This window comes from Idiotropiscis lumnitzeri, chromosome 14, assembly GCF_059441095.1.
Source record: "Idiotropiscis lumnitzeri isolate Australia: NSW breed Sydney's pygmy pipehorse chromosome 14, RoL_Ilum_1.0, whole genome shotgun sequence".
Classification (NCBI taxonomy): domain Eukaryota; kingdom Metazoa; phylum Chordata; class Actinopteri; order Syngnathiformes; family Syngnathidae; genus Idiotropiscis; species Idiotropiscis lumnitzeri.
In genome coordinates, this window is record NC_142404.1 from 4,993,636 (window position 1) to 5,021,291 (window position 27,656).

Below are 27,656 nucleotides of genomic sequence, written 5' to 3' on the forward strand. Positions count from 1 at the left end.
AGGAATAGGATTGAATTGGCCCTAATGGGCCATGCTTACCATAAACAGTAAATTCAACACTGCCCCTTAAAAACACATTCAATCATTTCTTTTATTTTAAGTACTTCAAGGGTACAAATAAAAAAGCATGTGCAGACTACTATGTGCATGTGACACATTAAAACAAACAAAAAACAATCTAAACAAGCTTTTCTACACAATATACACATTCTACAAACAGGCACGTGAGGAATAAGGTGTATGTACAGCTGGAATATGGGAGTATGTGGGTCACACAGTTCAAGTTGGTGCGTTTGCTTTTGATGATGCAGTTAAGGGTTTAAAAAGCATAGAATAATTTCATAAAAAATATCACACTTTTGTAAAATATTGCTCTCTGTTTAAAGAGAGAGTGCAAGGGGAATCACGGTTCATGGTGAGTTCAGGGGTCCTCGTTGATGGGGGCGAGGCGGCTCTGCATCTCAAATGTGATTCGCCTCATCAGCAGCGTCAGGTGCTCGTGGACGTCAAACAGCTGCTGAGGCGAACAGCCGCTCAGATGGGGCGGTCTCACGGCACAGTCGAGAGCGTCCAGTCGGGCCAGGAGACTCTCAGGACCTTTCGGTGCTCCAGACGCACTTGAGTCCGCTGTTGCCTCTTCCTCCAGCTTTGCAGGAGCAGGTTCTTCGGTCAACGTTGTGGCTTTAAACAAATATGTTGAGGGGGGGGGGGGGGGGGGGGGGGGGAAATCATATATAAAGTATAAGTACACTGTCACCTTGGACGTGAGGAAACCTTTTAGTTTTACAGTTTCCGAAATGTTGCTACACATTAGATTTTGAGGCTAAAATATCTCACATTCCAGAGAAATGCACGGTGAGTTAATGGAACACTCTAAATCGCCCTTTGGTGTGATTAAGTGTGACTGGTTGTTTGTCTGTGTGTTCCCTGCGATTGGCTGGAAAACAATTCAGGGGGTATCCTGCCTATTTCCCAAAGATGGCTTGATGATGGCAACTTGGCGAAGATTGCATGAGTGTGTTGCTTAGCTGAATTTATATTTCCCATTAGTGGTAGTCATGATTGTAAAGTTGTTTGTTCTTGGTGAAACAGAACTATCGGTGATATGCTTCTCACGGCGACCATGTTAGTTCGATCGACATCAGTCTTGTCAAAACTCAAATCAGTTCCAGGCTTAGGATGAGGATTTAGGTCTTGCTATTAAATTACTCATGCAGACGGGACACTCTTCCATATTTGAAATTAAAGATGTGTTCCCTGGGCTGAGTCACCCGACTGAATCCTGCCCACTGATTTGCAGAATGTAAACGCATCACATCCTTCACGGTCCAAACGTGCTGATATGCCAAAGGATTTGATCACTTTCTCCTTTTTTGTCATGCCATGCCCATCTTGATTTATCTTGGACTCCAGTGTCAACATTTCCTAATGCGGAATCAAAAAGTGTGCTTATAATAGCACATATGACATTTTCGACAAAATGATTGGACTTCACTGTCAAAGCCCGCACAGCAGTTTTTTTCTCCTTAATTTTTCCAAATCAAATAACATCAAAGCAACAAAGGTTTTTAAGCCCCGCGCAAAGTGTAACCGAACAAAAAAAATTTATTTGCACATTATGTTCTTAAACGGATGCGCACACACACCTAACATGTCTGCAGGTTTCTCTTTTTCATCCTGGCTTGGCATTGCGCTCGTCTCGTCCGACTCAGAAGTCATCATTTCCATCTCCACGAAGCTCTTCAGCTCGTCTACACCTCTGCTTTTCCGCTGGAGGAGCATTGATCATAAGTCAACAAAGACATGAACCGTAGTGCGTGAAAAGAAGGCGGAAAAGGCATCAGATACCTGCTGTTCGTAGGACTTGAGGGCTTTCTTGACATTGGAAATCTTGGGTGAGTGAATAGGGAGTGTCTTGATTTCAGTGGGAGTCAGAGCACTGAGGTCGCCGACCGTTTTGATGTTGCGCGCTCGGACGAGCTGCCCAAAGCCGCGGGACCTGTGAGGATGACAACAAACGCAACAAAATCTGTTGCTGATGAGACTGAAACCATTCATTGATAATTAGGCCTGCACGATATGCAGTTAGAACATCGCAATTGCGATGTGCGCATGCGCAATAGTCACATCGAAAGACGTGCAATGTTTCTTTTTTTAGAACGCGGAAACTTTTGGTTTGTTTCATAAAAGCAGCACACGGCACTATGCTCTAAATTGTTGAGACTACACAGACGGTCTTGCTCACCCCCCCTGCTAATTAGTCAACGCCCCCGCCGCCCCCACTCTCACAGTCACTGCACTGTCTGCCGTGCAAACAGGAGGAGGAGACGGCAGCAGAAGCGGCAGTAGATTTTAGTCCCCAAAAGAAAGTCAACATAAAAAATATGGAGTTATTTCGGCCATAAAAAGAATATACAACACAAAAAACCCTCTGCCGACAGTGCCTCACCGTTGTTGCTGCAACACGAGGTAATACAACAAACCTAATAATTATTTTTCGTCATGTGGGGGAAAAAAAGTTATTTAGTCCAAGTTATGTTGGGGCTGGGAGAAGTCAGTAAACCCAAAACAAGGTTGACCAAGTTTGGTGTATGACTTTTTTGAGTAAAGTCAAAATTTCTTTCGGTGCCCATGCTGAGAGCCTGTTGAGTTTTCCCCAACTCATCCGTACTCACCAAATGCTGGACGATATCTGAGGCAAAACCGCTTCGACAGGTGCTCCGCATCCAACCAGGGCGGGATATATGCAGTTTTTGGAAACAGGCCGAGGCCCATGACTCATCTCAGAAATCTTCGAGAAAAGATATAAAAAGTTCCTTATGCAGCTGACCAGGACAACTGCTGGTCTCCCAGCTAATATGTTACACAAGTTCCTATTTGATGCGCATACCAGGCATTTCTTAGAGCTCCTGAAAGTTGGACTGTTAAGATTCCTGGGACTCATGGTCAGCGCACCCTTTGTTGGTGTTGTGACAAACTAAAACAGTGGGGTGGGGTGGGAAATCATCATGTCAAATATTATTCAGAAAAGAAAACACGCTGATTGTGAGTTAAAACCAGTTGGCAACACATACTTTGGGGTGGGGCAGGTTGCCGACTTTGGCTCTTCTGGGGGAGCTCGTTCTGACAGTAGGACTGCGGCGATCAATGTCATCAGCCATCTCTTGCTGTTGAATGGGGTTAGCAAAAGACACGCGCCTGGACTGTAAAATAAGACGGCTCAGTTAGACTGACAGAAAAACAAGTTAATTGCTGTTGATAAAAGGTCGCCAACCTTGACGAGAGGTGAGGGTGTCTCCTCCTCCACAGGTCTCTTCTGGCCTTTTTTGAGGATGCTGGTTGAGGGGGAGGCTGAAGGCGACCAGGTTCCTTTGGTCCTGTTACAGCACGGGCTCTGGACCAAGTCTGGCATCAACTCAGCCTGCAGGTCGTTCAGTTTTGCCGGAGAATCCGGGGCGATGGCGCTCATTGTTGATTCGCCGTTACAAACATCACCATGAGCAGCTTCTGAATGGCCATCTGTGTTTGAAGTCTGAATTCTTTCTTCATTTTGGCATTCTCTTAAAGTTACCGCCACATCATTAACGCCCTCATGTAGAGGTATATGGTCTTCTAAGACATGTTGCAATGTTTTCTCAATATTTCCGGCAGAATGCTCCGCAGCCTTTGAACGCTCATCCACAATGCTTGAACACTCTTCTTCCTTTTGTGCAAGAGTGCAACTCACAGTTTCATCCACCGGAACAACTGTCTCTTCTTCATTGACCGAATTACACTGTTTTGCCAGTCCCACTACCATCGGTGTAGTCTCCTGTGGAGGGGACTCCGTGACCAGCAGCTTCTCTTTTGCCTCCTCAGGGGGAGTCTGTGTGACTCCAGCAAAAGTCTTAGAACAAAAGTCTTCCTGATTCTTCTCAGTAACAGTCTTTTTTGGTTCCAACATTTCTGATGATTCCATGTCCCTGGTGTCACTCTCTTGTGAAGAAGCAGAGTTTGCTTTAGTTCGAGAGATTCGTTGCCTTCCCTTCCTCTTGCTAGGTGATAAACTGAGAGAGACCTGGTTCTTGGCAATTTCAGGCTCAGATTCTTCAGGATCAAAGACATCAGCAATGGTGACATCCATTTGTCTTTCTTTGCAGTTGTCAGACATTGCCGGTGGTTGAGAATCCATTGAATCTGAGATTTTTGGGGAATCCTCTTGTACTTGAGCAGGTTCCAACATTTCTGGATCCACAGAATTCTTTGCGAGGTCTATCTTGTCAGATTTGCCGGTGACAGGACTTGGGGATGTCCCTTGGGATTTCCGTCTTTTTGCAGGCAGTGAACATTTTTCTTGGGCTTCTGACAATTCAGTTTCTAAAGAGTCTGAGCTGGCTGTGAACACTTTAGAAGATCTTCGTCTTGATCTCCTGCCATGAGAAGACTCTGGAGATCCTACAACATCTAAAGACTGGGAGCTTTCTGGAGTGGAAGCGGGGCTACATTTTGACTGATTCTCATGCAACTTGCTTTGTCTTGACCGACCCCTTTCTCTAGATTCCGTTTGACTACTTTCTTGAGAATGAGACCTAGTTTGCTTTCTGGACAAGGTCTTAGGTTCACTCTTATCCTCCGAAGATGCCTTACTTCGTCTATGTCGCAGAGGCGGACTATCAGAGGATGTTGGAGTATTCTCTTGTGACTCTTGACTAAATTCAGTTTCAGGCTCATCTTTGGCAACCTCTTCTCGATTGCTAAGAATGCATGCTGGCGTACTTATTCTTTCTTGGATCACGTCACTCGTAAAAGAAGCAATAATCTGAGAATCTTTTTGCTGCTTTTTTCCCTGCTCTTCAAGTTCAATTTCTTGCGATTGGCCATCAGTTTGAGGTGATACGGTGGGTATTTGAGAACCTGAATCATTTTCATCCTTTTTAATTTGTTCAAGTGGCTTATACAAGATCGTTTGGTTTGATTCCACAGGGTCGGACAAAACCTGTGACTGGGAATGACCGCTTTTCAAAGTCTTACTCACCATTTTTGAATGTTTGCCACGTTTTTGCTGTCTCTTGCTTCCAGTAACAGACCCAGTGTCGGATTGGGAATCTGCTTGACTGGACATTGGTTGCTGTTTAAGAACATTCTCTGATTCTGATAAGGATTTGAAAATTATGCTAATTCTTCCCTGTGTCTGACTTTCAGTATGATGCAGAGTGTCTGATTGCAAGTCAATTTGACCAGATAATTTCCCAGACATCATCTCTGGATTCATAAGATCCCCCTCGTCAGGCTCCAATAAGGATTTGACAGGCGGGACATGTCTCTCTGATTCCAGAATGGCCGGAGTATGTGACTGTATATTGGTTTCACTGTTAATTTTCTCAGACATTTCAAGACCCTCCTCTTTCGACTCCAATAGAGAACTGGAAAGTCGGTCACAATTTGGCTGTGACTGGTTTTCATAATCAGCCCGAGTGGGGTCTGTTTGAATGGACATTTTTTCAGACATCGAGTCGGGCTTAAGATCAACCCCTTTGGATTCCGGTAAACAATTGATAGGCTGGCTGTCAATTTTCTGTAAGACATCTTCAAAATCAGACTGAGTGTCTGCATACAAGCCTGCTTGCCTGGACAGTTTCTCGGGTTGTTTTGGGCCACTCTGAGATTCCTCTTTAGGCTCCAATAAGGATTTGGGAGGTCGTCCTCTCTTTCGTACAGACCGTTTTTCTATACCAGATGGAGTGTCTGATTGCAACTCAAATTGACTGGACACTCTTTCAGTTACAGGCTTTGAGTTCTTAAGACCATCTTCTTTGAGATCCTGTAAGGATTTGCTATGCCTTCGTTGTGACGGGCTTTCAGAATCAGACTGGGTGTCTGATTTTGAGTTCATTTGACTTGGTATTTTCTTGCCCCTACTACGATTTCCCTCGGTCTGGTCCGTTTTATTTGACTCCTGCGATCTTGGTCTTGTTTTTTCAGCTTCAAAAATATTCCCTGAACTGCTGTACAGCTTGACCTTTCTGTGTGATTTAACTGGAGACTTAGTTCTACTTGAGTAGCTGCTGTCACGCTGAGACCTCAGCCGTATTCTACCACTGGCCACCTCGCTTCTTGTGTTGGGTCTGTTCTGTGGTGTGCTTGAATCAATTGGCCTTTCTCCTGGCAGTAGATGTTTAGCACGCTTACGGTATCTCCGCTTACCCGGAGAAGTCAAGCTCTCAGACAACTGCGAATCATCCCCAGTCTCTTGAGAATCCCCCTCTGGATTTGAGCTTCTTGTGTCATCTTCTGTGGAAGTGCTGTTGGCATTCTCCATGACAAGATTTTCAGCCTGAGTGTCTGGGATGACATCCTCAATTTCTGATTCATTACTTGTAAGCCTTTCAGTCAGCCTTACAGGCTCAACTTTCCGCTCACCATCTAATTTGGGCCTTCGCGGTGACTCTTGGGGGTCACTTACAGGACACTTTGACAGTGCCTGAGGGGACAGTAGAGAATTTTGAACAATGGGTTCATGGGAAGCCTCTGGTGAGGGGGTGTTTGAGTCGTGGCAACCGGAAGTCTTCACAAGAGGACCTATGAACGAGGATGTAGTATTGGGGCGCGCAGGCTTCCTTTCAATATATTTCTCCAATGTGATAAAGGATTGGCGACGGCTGCCCCCACTGGACTTCTGGGGTGTTCCGGAGACTAAATCTGAAGAGCTTGACATGTTAGGACTGATGTTTTTGTCATCCGGTGTGGCCTCATCTTCTACTCGGCCATTACATCTGGCATTTTCCTCTATGGAAACATCCACTGAATCTGGTATAATATCCTGCTCCTCCTTCAATGACTCATTATCCAAGGCTTTTGGGCTCGCATAGTCTCGAGTCTCCTTTTTGTGAATCTCAGCAACTTCATTTGTCTCATGAGGTAACTACAAGAAGAGAATTTAATTGACAGGATTAGATGGCTTAAAAGTCTTTTATATCAATATGAAGCAGACATGTCATAGAACTGTTGTGACACAAGTAACTGACATTTTAATAATGGAAAATTGGATTAAAACAAGAAAAAGGACAAGATGCATGTCTTCATTGCTTGACTCTCTTTACCTCAGCTAAAGATTCCATGGCAACTTTGTAAGATTCTTCAGTTGGTAATTTGCTCCTAGAGAAAAAGCAATTTGAGAAGTTCCTATTATGACACTCTTTTTGAAACATTAGTTTCATGTCAAACATTAAATTGTGCACTTACAGAGAGTCTTCTTGACTCTGCGTATACTGCGTGAAAACTGTAGTATCCAAAGAGGCATCCAGGTTGTTGTACATGGCAGGTATGTCAACCCTACGTCACAAAGAGTAGTTTTTAAACTTAATGACATGAGCATGGGTAATGGAATGGAATTAGTGACAAACTGTACCTTTTAGTCCTTTTAACCTCCTTCTGGTGTTCTGTTAAAACTCTCTCCTTTGTTTCAGGTGGAATGAAGACAAAGTCAACTGAGGCCTCCTCGTCCAGTATTTCCCTGCGAGGAACCTTGGGGGAGCCAAAGTCCAGTTTTGTCTGCCAAAGGAAATTTGGTAATGCTTAAACAAAAGGAAAGAAGGAAGGTGAGGCGCAACTTCAGAGACTTACAGAAACAGGTTTGGAGGTCCTCGAGGAGCTTCGGTCACTCAGCTCAGCTCGCTCTATAAGGTCCCTCTTCCCCGTAGAGCCAACTGGCATCCCACTGAGTTTGGCTTCTAACTGGGAACTCTCACTCTGAAAAAACAAAAACACAGGTAAGAGGAAAAACTAGGAGAGACGAGTAAAGAAATATGGGGGCAGGGGGAAGAAAATTCAGGACAACTCACGGAATACTGCCCACTGAGCTCATCTGCCACATTGACCGTCTCAAAGCCAGGAAGAATGATTGGAGTCTTTTGTTTCACTTGGCTGAGAACTGGCCTGTAAAAGAAACACCGTTAACACAACTTTATCTGGACCAAGGCTCAGGTGCAGCTGATGGGTCTAGAACAGGGGTGGGCAAACTTTTTGATTGGTGGGCCACAACGGGTTCTAAATTTTGACAAAGGGTTTCGGACCAGAAGCAGATGGATGGAGTGTTTTTGTAACCTGACCTCATCGGAGAAAAAAAATACATTTAATTTTAAATGAGAATTAACAAAAGCATTACAACAAAATATCTGTCTTTGACACACCACAGTATTCAGAAAATAGAACATTAACAAGGTTTTTTCATTAAATTTTTTCAAGTTCGGCAGGGCGGATTAAAACGTTTAATGGGCCGCATGTGGCCCCCAGGCCGTAGTTTGCCCACGCCTGGTCTAGAGTAAACTCTAATGACAATGATTGCCAGATGACAAGAGGTGGTAGTTTTCACCTGAGATCATCGGGGTAGACCAGGCCGACTGCATTAGCGAAGGTGGAATTCCAAAAGTGGGTGACGGCTGTGCGGTGCTGCTTGTTCTTGTGTGGGAACAACACACTGAGCAACGGTGAAAGCAGAGCCAGGAGGTCGCTGTCATTGGCCAAATTGGAGCGGCTCTGAATGCAGCTGAAGACCTCACCCAGAAGCTTTTCCATCTGCAAGGAGGAAACCATTAATTCTACTACCGTATTTTTACGGCCTTAAGATGCGCTGCATCAAAGGGCGCAACACCAGTTGAGGGTGCTATTTCCGCATTTAATGCATATACTAGGTGCGCCGCACTACAAGGCGCCAGCTCAGCTGCTCGCGCTAGCTCTGATGCCAGCTCACCAGGACTCAATGCCCTAAGGGATCGTTGCTAGAGGTATCGCCCCATTTCAATGACAGATGTCATGAATGTCATGAAACTATTAGGAATCACTGCCATTAACAATGACTAACCAATAAAAGGTGTCTTGGCAATAGTCTACTAGACAACGTCAGGGGAGGCACTTCACTGGTCACCACACTCCTTAGAGTCACGGTTTAAAAAAAAAAACTCAGCATACAAGCAAACAATGAAACAAAGAAATAAGATTAACACAAAACATGTATCTCTCATGCCATCTATATACCCAAAAGAAGTAAAAAATAACACAAAAAGATTATAGCAATGGCTTCTTGGGAGCCACTCAGACCCAGCCAATCACATGGCTGCTTAGAGAGATGTGCTGTTGTGCTTTGGGCTTTTTGCAGTCTGATGTCTAAACCTGGGACGTTTCTTTCTTGCAATAACATAAATGATAAGACAGACTACAACATTGTGGACAGCTGCCCTTTTGTCCAGCTTTCTCCGACACCATCACCCAAACAACATAGTCACATAGTGTATAAGTCACGGTCAATTAGAAGCATAGATGACTCCGACTTGGTCCAGCAGGGTGTGCTAACATGCACTCCGAACAGCCCAATGAGTAAAAGGGTTGATGGTCGCGAGTGATGCTTAGTCCATATAATGGGCGCGTCGCTTTAAAAGGCGCTTTGTTTGTTTTGGGGAAGATTAGGGACTTTAAAGAGCACCCCATGGCCCGGAAAGTACGGTAATTCAACTTTCAGATAAAACAAAGAGAACCCACTTTTGTAAGAATCTGCGTCGTAAATCTAGGTGGTTCACAGGTTGCTTGCTTGTAGAGACCAACGAGAGGCGGAACGAGGGTGGTCAGAGCCTCGTTGACAGCGTTACCAAGTGCCAGGTTGGTCAAGAGGGCAGACAAGACAGATAGCAGTGCCATGCCTGCGGTTTCTGATGGGACATCCTCTCCTTCCAGGTAAACATTCAGACACTGAACTAGCAGGGAATGGAAGGTGGACAGGTTGCCAAGAGCCTTGCTTCTCTTCCTGGTCCAGTTTACTGGAGTGTGAGGAGCTGCAGGAAGAGGAAGGTGAGATTGGTTGTTGTTGAGGAGCCAGTTTGCTATTATGAGAAAAAAGTGTAAATAAAATTCTCCAATGTGAGAAAATAAGTAAGACTTTCCACTGATCTGATCCGTTATATCAGATCTTATCCACTACATTAGAGCAGACCATATTTAGCATATTTTGTTAATTTTGTAATTAGCTGTAATGTCGTAAGTCAAAACCACTATTACCTCATCTTCCTTCTGATAACTTACGAGCAACTGGTGGTTCATTATCTTGCTCAAAGATACTAATGGCCTGGGATTGAACCATTAATCCCCAGGTTGGGAAACAACCACATCAATCGATAACATAATCAGATCTGTGAATTGAGACATTACAGCCCCATTGTTTCCCATGTACATATTGGCCACACACTGTAAATCTCTTCTAAATGTAACGGTTTTCCTGAAATTTGGTTACCACTGGTAGATTCTGTCAATTTGTAACCATTGTATTATATTATATTAACTTTTTTATTGCGCAGAGATTGAGCCACTCTGCTTCTTGTGTGGTGGTTGAGTGAGTCTTCTCATGAATCCATACATATCGCATTCCTTTGTGGTACAATACTGCAGATACTTCAGTCATTTGAGGTATTGTATCAAACATATCGATCTCTTATCTTGGCGTGCACCTTCACTTTCAAACACGACACCATGGTGGAAAAAGCCTACGTATAGTCAAGATATTCGGTGTTCAGCATTACGAGAAAATACTATTACAATAAGCAAACCAAAGCTGCAGCACTGTTGCGCATGGCTATTGAGCTCACCCACCCACGTACATTTTAGAGAATGTAACGCAGTTAACTCGTATTGGATTGTCCACAAAAACACCATAATAAAGTTGTGCAATTTCTCTTGGTGAAACAAAGATCTACACAACTTAAGTCCCACCTTCACCATTAATATAACTGCTTCACAACCTCAGCGCCCAACTTGATATTGCCATGCAGCTGAATTCACAGGTTTTTTTATTGAAATAATTTTGAAAAGGTTTCAACTAAAGAACAACAATAATGGTAGCATTGTTACTAAAATCAGGTTATTAAGTTAAACATTTCACTTCCAACCTTTTCCTTTCTAAAGATTGCAGCAGTAAGTAAGGGCAAAAATATTTGAGAATATTTGACAATTTTTTTATAAAGATTAGTTTAAATAAACATTTGTGCCATCTGGTGCTTGGATGATGGAGTTTTACATTATTTTTTAAATTCTCCGATCAAAAATCCTGATCATGCAAAGTGTGAAAACATGTGGACTTACACTTGAGTTTCTGCTGGAACTGTGGGGTGTAGGGAGAGAAGTCCACACATTCCACCATGACTTGAAGGATGCAGGCAAAAGCTGTCAGCGTGGAGGTAACCTGAACCAACAAACAATGGTTGTTAAAAGGAATCTTATACACAAAGCACAAAGTATTTAGGTGTGTGTTTAAAAACAAATCTTTCAAAAATCATGAGTATACTTTTTTTCTAGGGGTGAAACAAATACCCGAGTAATTCAAGTAGGGCTGGGCGATATGACCTGAAATCAATATCGCGATAAATCAAAGCAATTTTACCTCAATAACGATAAATGCACGATTTTTGCCCGTGGACCAAAATCTAAATAAATGCAGGGAATGCATATTAACTGTTTCTTTATTGACCAACTGGTACAAATTACTTTCAATGAAAAATAAAAGTACAAAAATCATTTGTATAAACATTCCAAATAGTTTGCTTTGCATGACTTGAACAATGTCACAAAGAACAGGAGAAAAAGGAGTACCTCTCGCAAAATCTTTTCTGCAAATAGATTGCGCCACGGTGCTGTAATGCCATGTGCAAAGGCCTAGATTTGTGTGAATGTCTCATGTAAACAATATAAATAATGCCATGTGCAAAGGAGCTAGTGTGGTCGGCAAGTAAAATGCTAAATTAAATGGGGGAAAAAGACTATGCAAATAAAGTGTGCATCATCGGGAAAATGTGCCGTCTCGAGTACTCTGGTGCGCATTCGCCACTTGTCGTTTATGTAATGCACAGTCAGGCTCAAACAGGGATCCATGTTGCGACTCGACCACAAGTCGGATGTAGATGCAAAATGCTTGACATGTCTACGCTCCTGTCCCGATGTTGTCCATATTGGGAAGTACGGTTTGCGACAGATATTTTCGTACCTCTTGCCGGCTACTTTAAATCCTGTGCGCTCCACTGTAGCTAGAGGAGCTTTATCTTTAGCTATGTGCTCGGCTATCGCGTCCACCTCTGAGACGTTCTCTCGTATGGTGTCGCCTCAGTTATGGGCTGTTGTCACTGGTCGAATCTTGCTTCTCCTTTTGAGCTTTCAGCACACCATGGTTGTCTTGTGGGTGGTGAAAAATAAAAGGTTGGACGCGCTGTTTTGGGTGCTTACGACGCACTTTGCAGTTTGCGTTCTTTTGCTCAAACATAGTCTTTATGGAACTCAAAACATTTCCAAACGACAGATGTCGAATTTCTTTTCGGGACAAGCGCAACAGGAACAACTTCAACTAACGTTACTTTGTCTTCAGCCGAGTCAGCCGCTTCTTGATTTGACCGCGTCGTCTGTTTTCTGTTTTGGTTCAAGCTGGGTGGAGTCACCTGACTACAGCCGCTGTAGCCGTCTTCAAGGGGCATGAACATAGCCGCAGACAGAAAACACCTTTTTTTTTTTTTAAACACCGAATTTACCGACATGGGCAAAATGATGTTGGTCATTGTATTAAATTTCGGTAACGGTAAATTTCCGGTTTATCGCCCAGCCCTAAATTCAACACCTGGGTGTGATCGGTTAAGTGGTTCAAATGGATGGATTCATAATCAACAATTGTTTATGCTATGCATGACAAACTTTTTCAAACCTCGTTTGAGGACATTTTTATTATTTGGCTCTCAATGCAACTCGACGCAACTGCTGTTTTCTGGCGTCTACAGTATCAGTCAGTATCATTCATTTGTATTTTAAATTACTACTTTCACTGTCTTTGTTATTGAATTATTGCTATTTTGTTATACTCAATTTTAAGCACTTTCACAGTTGCAGCTGTAGTGAAATGCACTATACAAGTTAAGATGTATTATACATATTGTATAATATTCAGCGGGAACTCCATGAGGGGATTCCCACTCAAAGTTATTTTCCAGGACTTCTCGGGACTTTTCCAGGACTTGTTCACAACATACACTAATACATTCCACTCCCAAGCTGTGGAGAAGTGTTATTTTCCACAAATGTACCTTTTATTTTGTACACTAAAGCAGATTGGTTCAATTTTAGCAAATACCACACCAAATCAGCTAAAAACAACCACATAAAAACCAATGGCTCTCCCACAGCTGCGAATTGATTCTTATTGATCCCCAAAAGAGACTTTCAAAAGAACGACTTGTTCTCAAACGTCATAACACTAATGTAAGATCTGACTTGGAGGTTGACATCAAAAGTAGGCGTTTTTCAAGTCACTTATTTCCTCATTTTTCCAAAATGAATAGATAAAAAGAAAAAGATAACTAATTTCAGTTTCCTGATCAAAAAAATATAAACTGAGCTTATTAGAGAAAAATGTGCGCGTATGTGTGCGTGCGGAAGACGATGGTGAAAATGTTCTTACTGTGAGAGTTTCTTGATCAACTGTTGAGTCAATTTTAACACAGAGCTCTTCACAGCAGATGTTCTCCTCTGCGGTAACCACCAGAGCCGAACAGCGTGCGAACACCTTGTACAATTTGGACCACGTAGACAGCATGGACTTTTGGGAAGCCTGCAAAGAAGAGTCTAACTTGAGAAACTCTCAAAGTACACTTTGTGACAAATAAGCATTTGCAAATGCAAACCTGCTGCTGAGGCGAGCCACTCAGCAGGTGAGTGACAGGGAACATCAGGGCTGAGTGCATGGCGCTAAAGTTGTGTTCCAAGGCGTCCCCTTGGTTGACTTCATTAGACTGCAATGAGATTTAAAAAACACTAAGGATTTGAAACCAACAATGCCCACCGTCTCTCACTCTCTCAATTGTTGATATGTGTATGTTTATGAATAGCTGTCACTCCACTGCTGACAGTTAACACAACTATTTGATTCTGGTATCTATTGTATATGTGTATATGTGTTTTAATTTGTGTTCTAATTACCCACTAATTATACTACACCATATGGAAAGCTCTTTCTTACAGGTCCAGCTGTTGTGAAATGCGCTATATAAATAAAGTTGTATTGTATTGTATTATTTCCCACAGCGTACGTGCATAATAAGAACTGGGTGATATGATATGTATCGTGACGACGATAGGAATTAGTCTATTGTGGAATTTTTCTAACATCGTGCCGATTATCATGTGTCATCATGTGCAGCAAACTGCCTAAAAAAAGCTCGATTTAACTGACAAATGCTCTCACTGTACAATCTTATGCCACGCAGCTGCCACCAGGTGACAGACTGAAAAACAAGATGTGGAAGTGAATCATATACAGTAGTCATCCTAAATAACAGATTAAGGTCCAATATTAAATGTAAGAGTTAATGAAAATGAACAATGAGGTGGTTGAATGGAAATAATGAATACTACAGCTTCGGGGAAGAATAAACTAACATGAAAAAAACCAACAAACCGGTAAATATTAATTATATATTTAAAAAAAAAAGCCTCAAGGAATGTCGGGTACACTTTCACACTACAAAACCAAAGTAATCTGCATTTTGAGCCTTAGCAAAACACAAAGAACAAAAACTGAGAATCCCTGATTAAAGATTTAAATTAGGCTCAATATCAATATGTATCGCGATAGTCACGTGACTGATATCAATATGAAGTGCCTCCGATAAAATTATCGACAGAAATTTTTTTTATTTTTTTTTTAGAACTCATACCATGATCGTGACATTGTGCTTGTTGTAGGCAGAACACGGCGGGAGGAAACATTAAGAAATATTTCAAATAAAGAAGAAGCCGCAATTGGGTAACATCAAATGCAAATTGCAATTCCAATGCACTGGTAGAAACGAAACTGCACATTACAATGTACACAAAAACATTTTGATTTTTTTTTTTTTTTAAATGTTTAGAAAAATCAATTATCAACATTGACTGATAAGAAATACTTTATATTGTGAAACATTTTTCAGCCATATCTCTATATATATTTTTATGATATAAGATAGCCTATATCGTAATAGATTTTTTTCCCATATTGCCCAGTGTTACGTATAATATTGCTAAATATTGTTGGACTTGGAGGGCAGAAGGCTGTTGCTTGTGTAGGTGCAACTTCTGCCAACACATTCTTGCTCAACCATTTACAAATCAAATTTTTAATAAGAATTAGAAAACAGACCTCCAATTTGATATTTATGACTTATGATTTCTAAGTTCATTTATCTTGCAAAAACACAAAAATGATATTGATTACCCCTCCAAAATTGCTTACGTGGGACCTTGAAGATTTTTCCCAGTGTACCTGTGTGATTGTGTCTGTGAGCGGGCCAACCACAACGCTCCATATTTTCAACAGGTGCTCCTTGCTCTGCAATGAAGTGGCGGTACGACCAGCGGCGCCAAGCACTGCTTCAGCAAAAGCAAGCGGGGAGGTGGGGCCCGACAGGCTGCAGCACACAAGTGTCTGCAAGCATTGGTAAAACCTGCACACAAAAAGAAATAAAATGTTTCCTGCGGGAAAAAAACAAACAAACGTATCTGTTTATGTCAGGTTTAAAAGGTCCTGACGCCTTCATTAGACTGAATTAAATGCTGAGAACCAGAGGAATAACCAGGGAAGGTTTTGTCTTTTCTCCATCACGGATGGGAGGAGAAGCCAGGAAGTGAAGTAGACGTCTTGCCAGTTCACTCTCCCGCACTCTCACTGGCTTCTTCGCCCATCCCTCTGGACTTTATTCAAAGAAAAACGAAACCTATGGAAAGTGAAACCCAAACAAGCGTGTGGGTGTGCGCATGTGTGCTGAAGCAATGATGTGCGTGTCTCTGAGTGTGTGTAATTATCATTGATACAAATAGTGTATAAAAAACATGATTAAAAATACACAAACTATTTACATACTCTCACAGTTTATCTAAAAACAGTGGTCAACAAACTTACACCAAGTGCCACCCCCCAAAAAAAAAAAACCCAAAGTACTCCAAGTACCACCGTAACAGCCAGCAAAATGGTCTACATAATTCAGGACCATTCACCTCCAATGACCATCAAAGCATGTGATAAGGCATTACATGAATGACAAACTACAACACCAAAGATTCACAATGCTCAAAAGACCCCTCCCTGTAAGATGGCCTCTTTGAAGACCTCAACAACACCAAACTCATAAAACCACTCAATACAAGCCCCTTATCTTATGCCAAGTAGCTGTGAGGAGAACCCTTCAAAGGATTAACTCCCACAAAGCTGCAGGCTCTGACAATAGCCTTAACCCGATGGTGCCAATAGACATTCGTAACACCCCACTCAGACTAGAGTCTGTCCCAACTTGCCCAGGACTGGTTGTATCATCACCGTACCAAAGACCTCCACAGTGGCAGTTGTATGACACCAAATCGAATCTTTCATTTAAAAGAACTACACTCGCAACACACCTGGCGTCTTCGGTGTAGGCCGCCAGCATGTTGCTGTCAAAGAGGAGCAGAATGAGGAAGAGTGCCGGCGTTCCCTATGGAGAAACAAGAGTAAGTCGTCTCCAAGATGGGATTAGCGGAGAGGAGGACCTTCAGCTCACATTCAGCACATCCATCTTGCCCACTTGGTAGGAGGTGGAGCCAAGGACCCGCGGGGAGATGCCTTTGACAGTGCTCTCGAAAAGAACCTTAAGGAAACATCAGGTAAAGACAGTGAGCACCCGCCCATTTGCAGTCACGAATTCACTGATTTACGTTTTCTTTGCCTGTGGAACCCATCACCCCTTCATTACTTTCTGTAATGCCCTAATTGGCAATAAGGTGGCATAAAAGCCGCGGCTCATGAAAAACAAGGAATTGGTGAGAAGGAATTATGTTGAAGCAATACATCGACTGCGAGAGCACCTGACCTTTACAAGTGGAGCTGTGATTGGTTGTTACGTGAGCCCTCAACACATGGCAAATTGCAAACTTAGCCAAGTATCGCTTTAAGTTTATTTTATTTAGTTGTTAGAATTGTACAACAGGCCTCACTAAATGCTCACGTGGCTTAAGTTTTCCAACCCTGCTTTGAAAGCTATCCCTTAGTGGACAAGATAAGAGGACGCCACTCCTACCAGCACTTTGTCTGCAGGAAGCGCTTCTGTGCAAACGATGTTCTGCAGGGCTTGAAGCATAAGTGTCAGAACCTCACAGCCGTGTCGCTCCTTCTTACTTCCTGCAGACACAAAGCCATCAGCACGAATAAACAAACCCTAACCCTAGTCACATTAAATGAGAAAGAGCGGTCAACATCATTGGGCAAGAACCCCTCAGTGGTTGTTTCTCATCAAAGTCACGAACAAGTGAGTTCTCAGACTTAAACTGATGACAGTGGCAGTGAGTTGGGCAGGAGGCAACGGTGTGGTCTCTCCAGCGGCCTCCATAATGATCTAAAACCCAAACCCAATTTGGAGTGCTCTATGTGGCACCACGTGGGAAGGAACTACGGCTTTAAGAACCCTCCTCAAAGTGTGGCGGCCACAACAGCAATAAGATCTGAATGAGGAATGTCCAAACTTGTTCCAAAAAGTAGGGATGTCCGAATCACACTTTTTTGGCAACCGAGTCTGAGTATTTTTGTTTTGGGACTCTTCTGCCTATACAGAGCCCTGATCTGATACCTTGGTAAGGCATTAAGAAAAAAAGTTGTCTCAAATGAAGATAGAAATATACATAGGCATATATATATATATATATATATATATATAAATATATATATATAAATATATACATACACACTGTATGATATACAGTATATTTATATATCATATGGGCTATTCTGCCAGGGCTCCCTCGGCGGTCAACTGGCACCAACTGGGGGTTTTCAGTTTTACTGAATTGTCTTATATTTAATGCCCGTAAATTTTTGTGTGGCTGAATCACGGTCCATCTCAGAAATCTTGCTTGTCACCAAATCATTTGTACTTGTTAAACTTCTATTTGAAGTAACCAGTCAGTCTCTCAACTGATTGACATGCTTTTCAGCAAGGTGGCTTTGCAGAAATGGGCTATTTTAGAAGTAATGTTCTTTAGGGCTTACCCTGAATGTTTTCACATTGTTCGTGTCTCCTTGCTCTAACGAGCGCTAAAAGCTTTTATAGCCGTCCAAACATACACATTCTGTTGCAGCGCACAGGAGAGCATTGTGCGCAGGCAGGTGTGCCCGTGTGCGGCTTGTCACTCTAATTGGACCCGATTCCGATCACATGATCGGATTGGGACATTCCTATCAGAGAGGGCTGCTGATGGCGTTGAAAGTAAATAGCAAAATGCAAGGAACATCCTTATTAGTTTTTGGGTTTTTTTGCATTTTGGACACGCCCTGACAGACTAAAAAATATTAATACATTTTTTACTCTAACAGTCACAACTCTCAACAAAGAACAAAGTACTTACCAGAGTCTATGGTCAGTGTCACATAATGTACAAGATGATCCCATAGAAGTGCCAGAAGGGCATCTGTGGAAACATTCAAAGTCAGATCCAAAAGATTAACTGCCAGTTCCAGTTAATAAATAACAGGTGAAATCCACCCTTTAGGAAACCAAATTTAAAGGGGAATTCAACCCCAAAACATTTTTTACAATACGTTGTATGCACCTACACTAGTCTAAACATGGCATTCTTATTTCTATTGCATTTGGGTAATATGAATTAAGCAGCAAAATCCACCCTTTAATCCGGCTCAGGGGGAGGCCATTTTGCTTCTTGCTATCGACTGAAAATAACATCACAGGCGCTCAGGGCTAAGGTAATGACCAATCACGGTTCACCTGTTTTCTGAGTTTCGTCATGTGACGTTCAAAAGCTGAGCTGCAACTTTTGTTGCTCATCGTCGTTATGCCGGAGAGCTAAAGCTCTAATTGTCTCTTTTGCAAGGTGCATCTATGTGTCCCCATGAGCCTCTCTGAGCGGTGGTGCACCTAAATAAATGACTGGTCGACCCAGTGCAATACGTTCAATAAGTTTAACGTTTGTGCAAACTAAAATGACTAAACAACACAGGGCAGATGCGTAGTGTCAAAGTTGAGGAGTTCCATGTCTATGACATGCTTGCTCAGGTCAACTATCATGCTTAGCATCGCTCTGAAGTCACAATCAGGTAGAGGGTTTTAAAAATAAAATAAAATCTTATTCCAAAAATGAACCAGCTAATAAATTAAACTATGGCCACTTAAGACGGTGGGTCAACTGAAAGGAATGCACTGCAAGAGACCATTTGGGAGTTTTTTGGAGCTGATGCCCTTTACCAATTGTATGAAAAGTAAACTGAGGTTAATCTAAATGTATCCACACTGCTGCTTTGGAGTAGCATCTTTACATTATGTGCAAATTTGTGTTTATGGCACTGCCTGGAGAGCAAGAATGTAAACATTGCACGGCATGCCAAACTACACAACAACAGCAAACATTTTTTTTGACAATTTATTTTTCTACCAGACATTTTGAACAGCATGATTTGTATTTTATTCTACTTTCTTTAACCCAATAAATACTTTTTCTTTTAAGTAAAAAAAATAAAATAAACCAATAATTATCTATATCAACTGACACGATGTATTTGATATTGTGACACTTTTCAGCCACATCACCCAGCCCTATTCTCGAGGATTTTCTATTTAACTTGCATATAATCCTGTTAATTTTCAAGCTTCCCTAATTCAAAGAATTGTGCAACATTAGTCCAATTAATATTTAAATATAAATTAAGAAACGGTGAGGCACACCTGGAGCATCCTTGCCGACATTGTTGAAGCCATCTTTGATGCTGGAGATGAGCACAGAAGCGTGTTTGCTGAAGGACGAAGCAGCACTCAACAGAGGATGTCTCAAAGGCTCTGGAACCACAAAAAAAGGATTTGACAGCGGATTGTTGCAATTGCTACTTCTACGTTCATCATTTCGAGTAGTTAAAAGAGAGCTCACCGAGAGTAAGGACCAGCTTGCTCTTGGTTGCTGTGGTGACCACCTCAGGTCCCAGGAAGTAGTGAAGCAGCATTTCCAGGCCGAGCAACTTGATGGAGGGGAAGGAAGAGGAGGGGAGCTGCATGCTGGAGTTCAGGTTCAGGCGTGACGAATTGGGTGTTAGGCTGTTGTAGGCCGGTGGGCCTGCAGGGACATAAAAATACCAATGTTCAAAGCCATGAAAAAAAGCATACTCATGTTTGATTGATTTGAAAATGTGGACTCGTTAGACCACAGCAAACTATTCCACTTTCTATCGATTTATATTAAATTAGTTTGGGCCCAGAGAGTCAGGCGTTTTCTGGGTGTTATTGATGAATGGATTTTACTTTGCATAGTAGAGTTTGAAGCTGCACTTAGGGATGCAGCGCGGAACTGTATTTACTGACATACACTGGTTTTCTGAAAAGTCTTTGAGTCCATGCGGCTATATTCTTTTTACACTTCACCGCCTGAGGGAATCCAAAGGTCATTGGCATTCAATGTTGGTTTTTGGCCTGGCCATTTTGATGCAGTGATTTCTCTAGTTCTCTGAACTTTTGATGATATCCCTAAATTCCTTTAAATTGTACATTGAGGAACATATTCCTTAAACTATTAATACTAGACTATTTTCCACGCCCATCTTTCCATGTGAATGACTGAGCCAATCAGGGAGTTCCTTGTATACCCCCCGCCAGCTCCCAGTTAGTCCGTTCACCTATGGGATGTTCCAAACAGGTGTTTGATGAGGATCCCTGAACTTTGTCTTTTTTGCCACCTTTCCCGGCATTTGCAGAATGTGTCGTATCCATAAAATTCAAAGTTGATTATTTGCTAAAAACAATAAAGTTCATCAGCTTTAACATGTATTCAATTTAATATAGGTTGAACATGAATTCCAAATCATTGCATTCTGTTTTGATTTGTGTTGAACACAAGATCCCAACTTCATTGGAATTGGGGTAGTGTACAGAAAAGGCATATGGGCTTGTTACTATGAACTGATGTGTGTGCAGATGATACGTATTGATCTAATTAGTCTAATTCCAAGCCATCATTAAAGTTACTAGAATCTTACTTCTAACCTTAACACTCGAATAATTTTGTGCATCAACCACCAACAGATTGTAGCTATTCCTAGTCAGGAGTCCCATATAAATAGCTAAGCGGCGAGTATATTATTATTCAGAATGATGCATAACATAACCAATATTAATAGAATATGATTGCCTCCTTTACAATATTTCCTTTGTGTGTGTTTTTTCCCCCAACAGACAAGCTCAAGGTTTCTGCGAGGGTCAAACTGAGGTATTGAATGTACCAGATTTGGGTGTGCTGGGTGTTGCAATGCCATTTTGGCTCCTGGCAAGATTGGCTGGGGCCGAGATGGCTTCAGATCCAATGGTGCATTGGAGCAATGGCAGCGACACCTGAAGAGATAGAAACCAGTAATTACTACTCCTATAGCAGAGCCGAATCTAAGTCAAAACGGAAACTTGAGAACAAAAAAAAAAGTTCATCTACCAAATCAAAGTGGGGTGACAGGTTGGGGCCGAGTTGGACCACTAGATACCACCACACCTCCACCTTAGTAAGCATCAGCACTTCGGTACGGATATTGATGGACATGAGGGGTTGCATGAGAAGCTTCATGCGCTTTGCACTGCAAAGGATGTCTGAGAGAAATAACATTGCAATTAGAGAAGCTCAAAAGGGACCAAAAAAAGGAGGGGAGACGCTAACCTGGATTAAGGGCAAAGTTATCGATCAAACTCTTCCAGGCGATAAAAGCAATTTTCTTGACAGTGGGAGAGGAGCTTCGAAAGCCCAGCTCCTCCAGATGGAGCAATGAGTTGATAAAGGGACCTCCTCGGTGGAGCAGCTGAGTAGAAAACATGAGGGGGTTAAGAAACTCCAATTACACGATACAAACATCACTAATTAACGATGAGATGACCTTTAGGAGGACATGCAATACCACCATGTGTTGCACTCAAGTCATTCCTAGCCAATTATCGGATTGGCATTCACAAATATGGCATCTGTGAAGCCAATGTTGATGGTGGGTTCTTGCTTGCGCGAAAGGATTTAACAGGGGTTGTTCAAACAGGTTATATACCCTGCTAGCTAACACATAGGTAACACAAATACAAACCGAAATAGATTGTTTTCACTATTTTTTCTAGTTTAGCCTTGGTGGAGGTCAAAATTTAATTCAAGAGCCTTTGTTGTATATGATCATGAAAACATTGTTAAAACAAAAACATTTTTGAAGAGCCAAGACATTAAACAGCAGCGTTAACAAAAAATGTTTTTGTGTTCAATTGTTATTAATGTTCTTTAAAGTTTAGAAAGCATTTATTTTTCCAATGTATTTTATTGGCATCTGATAATTTTCTGAATTGATGAAAATAAAAATAATTTGAAGATGCTTAGCTGTCAGCTATTATTCCATTGTTTTACTTATTTTTAGGTTTTTGCTATAGTACCACTTCAGTAACAGGCATCATAATTTTGGTATTGTGACGACCCTAGATTAAGGGAGAGCTATAAGGTGTGGGAACAAATATCATGTGAATATAATCTATAAAAAAATTTTTTTTTTCTTTTTTAAACTGAACAAGTGTACCTTCCCGAGAAGCTTGACAAATAATGGCCAAAGCTTGAGGACATTCATTTCATTTTTGGACATGAAAAGCTTCTGTAGCTCTGGAATCAGTTTCTGTGAAGACAAACAAATAGTATATGAATCAGTTTATCATAAAGACCAACTTTAATGAACCTTCAGAGGATGATCACCTACCGTAGACATCAAGGGCTCGACGATGGCAGCCACTTCCATCTGTTTCTGCAGCAGCAAAGGCAGGCCCATTTCCATGGCAGCCGCCGCCCGCAGGCGCACCTTGGAGGCCGAGTGCACCACCAGGGGGATGACGAGCTTGGCCCAGCAAACGGCCCACTCGCCCATCTCTGATGGAACCTGCTCCAGAAGCCTTTAAGGACCGGGAAACCGTATGATCAAAATAATTCAATTTCTCCTTGAAGAATTAAATTCAATGATATGTGTGGCAGAGGAGCATGCCCTTTGTATGTCTTGAAGTAACCTCCACGTCTGAATTTATTTTTAATTTGGTGTATGGTACTGAAAAAACTGGCGCTCTCTCAATTCCTGGTACTTGGGGAAATCGGTCGCGAATTCTTCCACTCCTACTCAGTCCAAGGACGTGCTCAGCTATCAAATCATGCGACATTTTGATTTTACGTGAATTGCAATGACAATACAACTTTATTTATATAGCGCATTTCACAAAAGCTGTAACCGTTCTAATCTGCCGGTATTAAAAGAAATATCAACTTTGTCAGTTGATAGTATGAGCTGGGCATTGTTTGAATTTTTCTGGTCCCAAACAATTCTCAATTCCTTAAGTGGGGAGGGTTTAAAATCAGGCAGGCCCAATCTACAACTACGCACTTTTTAAGTGGATCACAGCATCAACTAAAATGCACATTTGACATGGCCCATGTCGTTCACCTGCATTGTACTACTGTACTTACTTTCTACACTGGGTGGAAAAGGAAGAGATTAGAATAAGTGTGTTCCCACCCCTCACAGCCTTGTTTTCACTATTTCACACATCATTCAGGCCACTGGCCATCCCAATATCCTGAAAATCAGTTTTTGCGTTAGCTAGGCTGAGATATTGATAGAGAACTAGCCACAGTACTATAAGCCATACATCTGACACTGCAGCGATCCCAGTTCAGGCAGCTTTTGAGTGGAAGATAAAGATTAGGGGGGTGAATTTCGGACCGTTCCATCAATTATGAGCGATACCCCAACACGTTACACAATGGCTTTTAGCTAGACCCCGCTCAGGTAATTTGTCAAGTCTGGTTAACTGCACCCTCTGTTAGTTTTTGCCAAGTATAGAAATCCATCACATTCCTGATTCTGATGGAATGGATGACCATGTAGAATAATGATAAAAATTACCTAATGACTACATTCAAAGCCTCATGCTCCATGACGACCGACTGCACTTCGCCTTTGCTCCAAACGCTCTCCAGTGTTCTCAGTATGGACCCCACCTGAGCAGAATGCGAACAAAATGAGTAATGCCTCACCAAAAAGCATGTGACCATTGTTTTTGCGTCCGTGCTAACCTTTTTGCCCACCATATCGTCAGGGAAGCTCTGTTTGGAGATGACCCATAAGGCTCTGGTGCAGGTGTTCTTTTCCGCCGACTTGGCCACCAGGGAGCAAAGTGCGGACAGGATTTCTGTGGTGAAGGTTTCTGGAAAACAGTAATACACAGTAGTGCCTTGCCCTGACTTACAAGTTTTGTTTTTTCCGCGACCACACTTGTAACTAGGGCTGCAGCTATTGAATATTTTGGTAGTCCGATATACTACAGAAAATTCTAATTGAATAATCTGTATTTGGATAAAAATTAAGATACACAAGAGAAACAAAAACATATTTCCACTTAATAATGAAAGGCCAACTGGTTTTTATTTTAAGATGATCAACATTCAACATACTTCAATTTAAACTGTGCATAGTAATACACTATTTTCCTCCCTAGAAACAAGTGAGAATTGAGATAAATCTCGCCCCATTAATTTTGGCCAATGAGAGACAGTAAAGTCAGAAGTACAATAGTGATTTTGCCAGCTTATACAACACACTTGAGGAAGGATACCGTTTTGAAAAGAGGTAGTCAAATTTCTTGAGGACACGTTTCAGCCCGACTCGTAACTAAAAACATTTGCATCTCAAATCATTTTCCCTACTGAAATGAACGGAAATTCCATTAAGGATGATTAGGGCCTTAATTTAAAAAAAACAACAAAGGACTGCATGTTTTAGTTAATAAAAATTCAACATACCGGACACTCCAGAGACAACGTGTGAATGATAGACACAAAAGCCCAAAGCTTGTAGGGCGGCTTGGCTCAACTCAGCGTGAGGACTGCTTAAATGACTCTGTAGACAACACCAAGTGGCAGTAGTTCACGAACAAGCGTAGCTGTCGAAGGAAAGCTTCCTGGCTTTAAAATAGAGACTTACCAAGATGACATTACCCAAGCGAGAAAAGTGCTTTGTGACGACAGGAAGAAATTGGCGGCCTTCTTCTCCACTGAGCCGACTGCAAAATAATGAGTAAATACACGTAGCAAAAATTCAATAAAATAAGAAAACAGATTAGATGAATAAGAACTCGGCGAGACCTACTTGGCAATAGTGAGGTAGGCGTCGGTCTGCTCGGGGCGTCCAGCGGCACTGTCCTCCAGACACTCCAGCAAGGGGACAATGCTGAAGCTGCTTGGAGGCTCCGCCGACGCCATCATCGTTACTTGGCGTTGCACAGCCTTCATGAGGAGGCCGGGGGGATAAAAAAAAAGTTTTTGTAACGAACTAGAACCGTTTGCAGGTGCCCCACAAAAGCCATGTTTTCCAAAGATGGGAGTTTAAAATGGATCATAAATTATGGGGCAAAAACAGGGCCCTGACAACATATGGTGATCCTTTCCAGACAACTAGCTCCACACATATTGTCATAACCTGCGATTTTTGAAGATTAATTACTCTGAATTTCTCAATTCAAAACCTTGTGTGTCCTTATGACTTTGTGTAACAGCCCAAGTCCTATTCCAAATCAAACAATAATCCGGATGTTGTTCTTGTCTGCTCACTTGAAACAAGAATGCATCGAACACCATATTTCATTAGCAATTTAAAGGACAGTGAGTAAAGATATGTTAATTTTGCAGGGATCATGATTTCAAAAACCTACTATTAATTTAAAAAATAAATAAAAAAGGTCTATCACATCATTGTAATTTTTTATGTGACAGGAAGTATTTGCTAATTATAATACACATGGAGCGTCGCCCATGCAATGTTTCGACGCCATCCTGCTACGGCTACTTGTAGGAGACAAACTTAGCAAACATAGTTCTTCAACACCATGACTACAGCATGCGTAACAATTTTGATGTCTATTGCGGCACCACCAGATGGCGCTAAATTTTACACACTGTACCTTTAATAGCCTTGATTTTTGCAGCGGTTTAGAATTACACTGGGTGTTTTTGTATGCTTCGACACATTATTTGGTCAGAACAGCCATCCATTATCTGTACCGCTTGTCCTCCACTAGGGTCGCGGGGGGATTGCTGGAGCCTATCCCATCTATCTTTGGGCAGTAAGTGGGGTTTAAGTAGTTGCCAGCCAATTGCAGGGCACACATAGACGAACAACCATCCGCGCTCACACTCATACCTAGAGGCAATTTAGAGTGTCCAATCAACCTGCCATGCATGTTTTTGGAATGTGGGAGGAAACCCACGCAGGCACCAGGAGAACATGGAAAGTCTACACAGGAAGGCCGGAGGCGGAATCGAACCCACGACCTCTGTGCTGTGAGGCCATCGTGCTAACCAGTCGGTAACCAGCCCACCTGGTCAGAACAGTGTGTGTATTTTTTACTAAACTATTTCAGTGATATACAGCACGAACCGAGGGAGAAATTTGTGAGTTTAAGCTACACTTCCGTTTGAAAATCTGATACATATTGGACATTTCCCCATCTTTGAAAGGAGGTTGATTCTGGTCTGCAGATGTGCAATTTCATGTTTTCGTCTCTTTTCGCCGTCAGGACCCATTTTTGATATCGTGCCACTTGAGAGCATAAAGTTTAAACTGTCTTACTTTGACTTTGGTGTGCAAATGCAACTTTTACATTTTTAGAAAATTTACTTAATTTCCCCTGAGTACTCTTCAGCTCATTTTTATCCTGAGAGATGTGTCAACATGGACAAAATGGCGACGATTCTAAACAACACGATTCATCCACATTAAAAACAAAGCGAGAAAAGATAACATACATAGTTAAATGTGAGAGAAGCCTTCACGATGTCCAGCAACGTAAACAAAGTAATATAAATCAATTATGAGCTTGAAATAAAAGATTGTGCGCGCGTGCGTTCAAAGAGGGAGTATAAATTTTAAGCCACCCGGGGAAGTTAACTTTACACATGTTTAACGTCAAAACTATGAAATTTAATTGGCTCGCGCAAGTTAGCACAGCTAGCAAGAACGCAATAAACACGCGCCAGCTGGACTAACAACAACTGCAGGCTTACCTATACGCATTTTATAGAACACACCCCGCACCCCACCAAAATAAAATCACAAGACATTACAATAGTTAAATAAAACCTTTTGTTCACTCTAACACTCGTACATAAGACACACACGCAGCACGGAACGGCTGCTCACCTCGGACTCCTTGCGAGATGTTAGCCGTAGAAATGACGCACCACAAAAAGCAGCAAGGAGAGCGGCCGACGGCTTCGAGGTTTCGCCGTCTAATGTGTTTCAAATGTCGGCTTGTTCTATTAAAGGGCACTCGGCCTTCACTTGCGTATGAATTATCCAGCGCCTTGTAGTCCTATTGCCCCGCGAAATAGCTGGCGCCAAAGCACCATGCATACGTCAAAATTACCTTTGACCCCTATACGTCACATCCTATCCCAACCCACTTTTTTCCTTTTAAAGAGTCCCAGAATCAGAAAGCGTTTCTGGTGCAATAAAATCACCCCCCCCCCATATTATTTATTCTTCTTTGTACAGTTGTATCACCGTTTACAATACATTAGATATTTTATTTATTTCATAAATTGGGAATAACATA

At 42.0% G+C, this 27,656-nt stretch overlaps 1 protein-coding gene across 1 annotated transcript; it reads right to left on the reverse strand.

The window, feature by feature from the left end:
- Positions 1–73: 73 nt before the first annotated feature.
- Positions 74–27,457, reverse strand: rif1 (replication timing regulatory factor 1). Its single transcript, XM_088314424.1, has 35 exons — positions 27,242–27,457; positions 25,193–25,329; positions 25,028–25,106; positions 24,847–24,943; positions 24,121–24,251; positions 23,951–24,045; positions 22,760–22,949; positions 22,586–22,678; positions 21,700–21,838; positions 21,481–21,632; positions 21,278–21,386; positions 19,936–20,118; positions 19,737–19,847; positions 18,406–18,468; positions 17,085–17,185; positions 16,569–16,655; positions 16,429–16,502; positions 15,299–15,479; positions 13,680–13,787; positions 13,457–13,606; positions 11,104–11,203; positions 9,514–9,803; positions 8,351–8,553; positions 7,821–7,914; positions 7,603–7,728; positions 7,388–7,530; positions 7,222–7,311; positions 7,080–7,134; positions 3,275–6,901; positions 3,075–3,203; positions 2,891–2,977; positions 2,676–2,791; positions 1,849–1,999; positions 1,647–1,770; positions 74–681 (listed from the first exon to the last, which is right to left on the reverse strand). Exons 2-35 carry the CDS (start codon positions 25,306–25,308, stop codon positions 422–424), a joined length of 7,854 nt encoding a protein of 2,617 aa, XP_088170550.1. The 5' UTR covers positions 25,309–25,329; positions 27,242–27,457; the 3' UTR covers positions 74–421.
- Positions 27,458–27,656: the final 199 nt, after the last annotated feature.

What these genes read in the sequence shown, in the direction of transcription:
- rif1 (XM_088314424.1), bottom strand. Translation starts at nt 25,308, where the DNA reads ATGATGGCGTCGGCGGAGCCTCCAAGCAGCTTCAGCATTGTCCCCTTG. An exon ending in GGACCTCCAAACCTGTTTCT is followed by an intron (nt 7,531 to 7,602) that starts GTAAGTCTCTGA and finishes TTCCTTTGGCAG; the next exon opens with ACAAAACTGGACTTTGGCTC. An exon ending in CCATGGAATCTTTAGCTGAG is followed by an intron (nt 6,902 to 7,079) that starts GTAAAGAGAGTC and finishes CTCTTCTTGTAG; the next exon opens with TTACCTCATGAGACAAATGA.